At 47.2% G+C, this 3,607-nt stretch overlaps 1 protein-coding gene across 1 annotated transcript; it reads left to right on the forward strand.

Moving 5' to 3' along the window:
• The first annotated feature begins 612 nt into the window (after nucleotides 1–612).
• On the forward strand, nucleotides 613–3,254 carry LOC109735849 (probable serine/threonine-protein kinase PBL7). Its single transcript, XM_073505848.1, has 5 exons — nucleotides 613–933; nucleotides 1,554–1,910; nucleotides 2,010–2,214; nucleotides 2,307–2,692; nucleotides 2,790–3,254. Exons 2-5 carry the CDS (start codon nucleotides 1,695–1,697, stop codon nucleotides 3,021–3,023), a joined length of 1,041 nt encoding a protein of 346 aa, XP_073361949.1. The 5' UTR covers nucleotides 613–933; nucleotides 1,554–1,694; the 3' UTR covers nucleotides 3,024–3,254.
• Nucleotides 3,255–3,607: the final 353 nt, after the last annotated feature.

Genomic DNA, 3,607 nt, shown 5'->3' on the forward strand with positions numbered 1-3,607 from the left:
AGAAGCAATGATCGAATCTTAGTATGAATATATAATGTAATAAGAATATATAATGTAACATCTGTCTTGTGATCCAACGACAATATCATGAAGACTATAGTTCTACGGCCATGACAAGGAAATAATCTGCAGCCATAACAAGTCAATTAATTTATATATACCCTAAAAAGCCTGCCACACTGAAGCTAGATGGGGCGTCCCAGGATTGAAAAGCCTGAATTAATCTGATTTTCTTTTTCTCTTCATAATTAACTGTCCAGCTACAAATCTCAGAACTTGCATCTGATGTATAAATTTGACACCAAAGGGATGAGAACTGAGAGGGATTATTCTACATGTAATTGAGATAGATTACTCCCCGCAAGAAAGAAAGAAAAACAGAGACAGGTTACTGGATAGTGTTCACCTTTTAGTTGGAGTGTGGAAAATTGGTGAGTGCAGCGCGCCCCGTTGCAGCACTTGGGTCGCCGTCAAATCTGATCGCGAGCAGTTCGGGGGAGGGCTGGAGGCAGTAGGAGAGCAGCGGCGCAACCTAATCGCCCTCATGTGCTAATCACAGAACAGACGCCAGGACCTAGGAGACTAGGAGCGGAGGTGGTCGATCTGTCGATTGGGCTTTTTCATTGGCTTTTCCTTTTTTCTCTCATCGGCTTTCATTGTCTCCCAGAATTTACGCTTGGGGGGGGGGGGGGGGGGGGGGGGCGAGTATGGAAAATCACATATATTATCGCTAGTTAGACCTACCTGCTTTAACGTTTTGACGATCGATAGGGGGGGCCAGGCCCCTGCTCGCCCCCCCCTTGGCTCCGCCACCCCCCACAAGGCCACAACTCTCGCTGGATCCGAGAAAGCGCGAGGAGCAGTGGTTTGAGCTTTGAAGCAGATCGTCAGCCGGCGGAGCGGTCGCTCTCTCTCTCCGACGACGTTGCGCAGGTAAGTACCCCAAATTCCCCACTCACTGTTCTTTAGTAGCGCAGCAACTACGGCACAGTCAGTCTCCACACACAGCGGACCAGTGTATATTTTGCTCAATTCCTTCAGTTCGCATAGAATTGCACACATCTCTGCCTCCTCCCGGTCGCTGCAGTTTGGCAGCTAGCCGCCGGCAGACAGAGAAAGCCACTTGGCCATTGCTGTTCCAGATGATGACCCCAGCGCTAGCTTTCGTAGTACTCCACTCGGTCTGAAGGGACGCGTCAGTGTTTGTGGTGCTACCCATCATATATCTTCACGAGCCTTAGAGCATGTTAAGTACAGAGGCAGATATATACATGTGACATCTCTTGTGGTATTTGTGAAGCTAATAAGTTTTATTTTTCAGTTTTGCTACGTCTCAGTCGACTTAGACTTCGTTATGTCTCAGTCGATGTTATATTCCATTGATCTTGCATTAAGATTCGTACAAAAATTTTCTTTCAGTTTTTTCTTTTTCTTCTCATATACTATATCACTTGAGCGAGACTTGGTTAAGTCTCAGTCGACTGAGACCTAGACACACCCTTTATTTTTTGTGTATCTGAAACATACTGGATTAAATTGGGAAGAGTATGCAGCCCAGGGGTGGACGGTGGCCGTTAGATAAAACCGGGTTCTGGTTGAGAGACAGAGGGAATCTGATCTCCGTCGTCGTCTCACGGCTCAGACGTCCAAGCAGCAAGCAGAAATACAAAGGAACCTAAAGCCGGAGCTGAACAATGGCTTCCAGACTCGCTAGCTGCTTCCCCTGCCTGAGCACGAGGAAGAAGGAAGTCCCCCCATCTCCTCCGGCCTATCCACGCAGCCGCAACCCTTCTGCGCCACAAACTTTCTCCTTCGAGGAGATCGCGGCGGCGACAAGTAACTTCAGCGATGACTGTCCCGTTGTTGGTTTGGAGGGTCTTTACAAAGGCTACCTCAAGAGCATCAACCAGGTCACGATCCAATTCTTTGTCAGTTAGCTTCATATGTACGTACCATGATTACATGATTGATATGAGGTAAAAGTTGATGATCAACATCTGCATGTGTAGGTCGTTGCTATAAGGCTGCAGCCTGTTATTGATCCTAATGCATCAGCAGATCAAGAGATCATGGAGTTTCTTGGCCATGTCCTAAAGATCAGCGCGCTGCGCCACCCGAACCTCCTGAGTCTGATAGGCTTCTGCGCGGTCGGTGATCACAGGATCTTGGTTCACGAGTACATGCCATTGGGTTCTCTGGAAGATCACCTCCACGGTAATTAATTATTTTGGTGTACGTGTGCTATATACCTACCGAAAATCTAGCTCAAAACCATCATTAATTCTGCTGGATCTTGTGCTCATCAGATCCATCTCCGGGCAAATCACCGCTGGACTGGAACACAAGGATGACCATTGCCGCCGGCGTGGCCAGAGGGTTGAAGTATCTGCACGATGAAGGTTTCGTCTACCCATGCATGAGAAGCCGGGACATCTTTCTCGGAGACGGCTACCACCCAAAGCTGTCCCAATATGGACTGGCGGAGCATGACCGGCTAGCTGCTCAGCTTGCCAAGGGCTGGAATGTTCGTTTCCCCAGAGATATTACTTTTGCCGAGACCTGGATGGTCGGGAAGCCGCTCCCGGAGTCGAATGTTTACGGCTTTGGCGTGGTGCTGCTGGAGATGATCACAGGGCGGAGGGCCTTCAACGACGACCAGGATGCCGTGGGAGATCGACACCTTGTCCAATGGGTAAGTTAATTAGCCAAAGCCGTTGGTTCACTTTTTTGCTGCTTCTTGTTCGGCCATGAATGATCTGAGTGATGTGGTGTTTGCTGTTGGATATCAGGCCCAGCCATTCCTGGCGAACGTGCGCCAGTTCGAACTCTGCCGGATGGCAGACCCAGCGCTGCAGGGCCGATATCCGTCCTTCGACTTGCGGAAGGCCGTGGCATATGCTGGGCTGTGCATCCAAGAACGGCCCGATATGAGAGCGCGCATCGACACCGTAGTCAAGGTTCTGTCTCACCTCGCCAATGATGTTGATCGACCTGAATCATCACACCACGCGGCTCCTAATTAACTTAGAAGGGAAGGTGGAGAGAAGTCTGAGACATGAGCAAGAACCGGGATTAGGCAAATTAGCATAGACGGGGTGCACCATTGAGTATCCTCAAAACAAACAATATCAATTGAAAATATCCTCTTCTTTTCTTCTGCCGGTTGTATTCAAGAAATAAATCCCTCCCTTGTACTTCACTAATAATCATGTACGTGCAATGCACGTATTAAATAATATAAATAAAATTAAGGACATAGATATTTTGTACCTAGTATTTCTTATTCCAATTCAGCTCTTGTTAAACAGAGGACATATATGTGAGCCCTCTTAATAATAGTATAATACTAAGTGCAAGCTAGATTATGTATGGGAATAATTCACCTATTGCAAATTTATTTTCCAAGCTAGTTCAGGTAAGAACCAAGAATTTATCTATCGATTATTATATCCATTAATCGAGCACGTGCGTTGGTGCTACCATATTTTCATGATTCCTGTCATGCAAAAAATATAAGTCTTACGCTAAGAGGCTGAGAAATTAAGTCACTACATGATCAAGGTCAGTTACAATCTGAGATGCACTGCCCATCACTGACTCTGCCATC

Source organism: Aegilops tauschii, chromosome 7, assembly GCF_002575655.3.
Source record: "Aegilops tauschii subsp. strangulata cultivar AL8/78 chromosome 7, Aet v6.0, whole genome shotgun sequence".
In the NCBI taxonomy this organism is placed as follows: Eukaryota; Viridiplantae; Streptophyta; class Magnoliopsida; order Poales; family Poaceae; genus Aegilops; species Aegilops tauschii.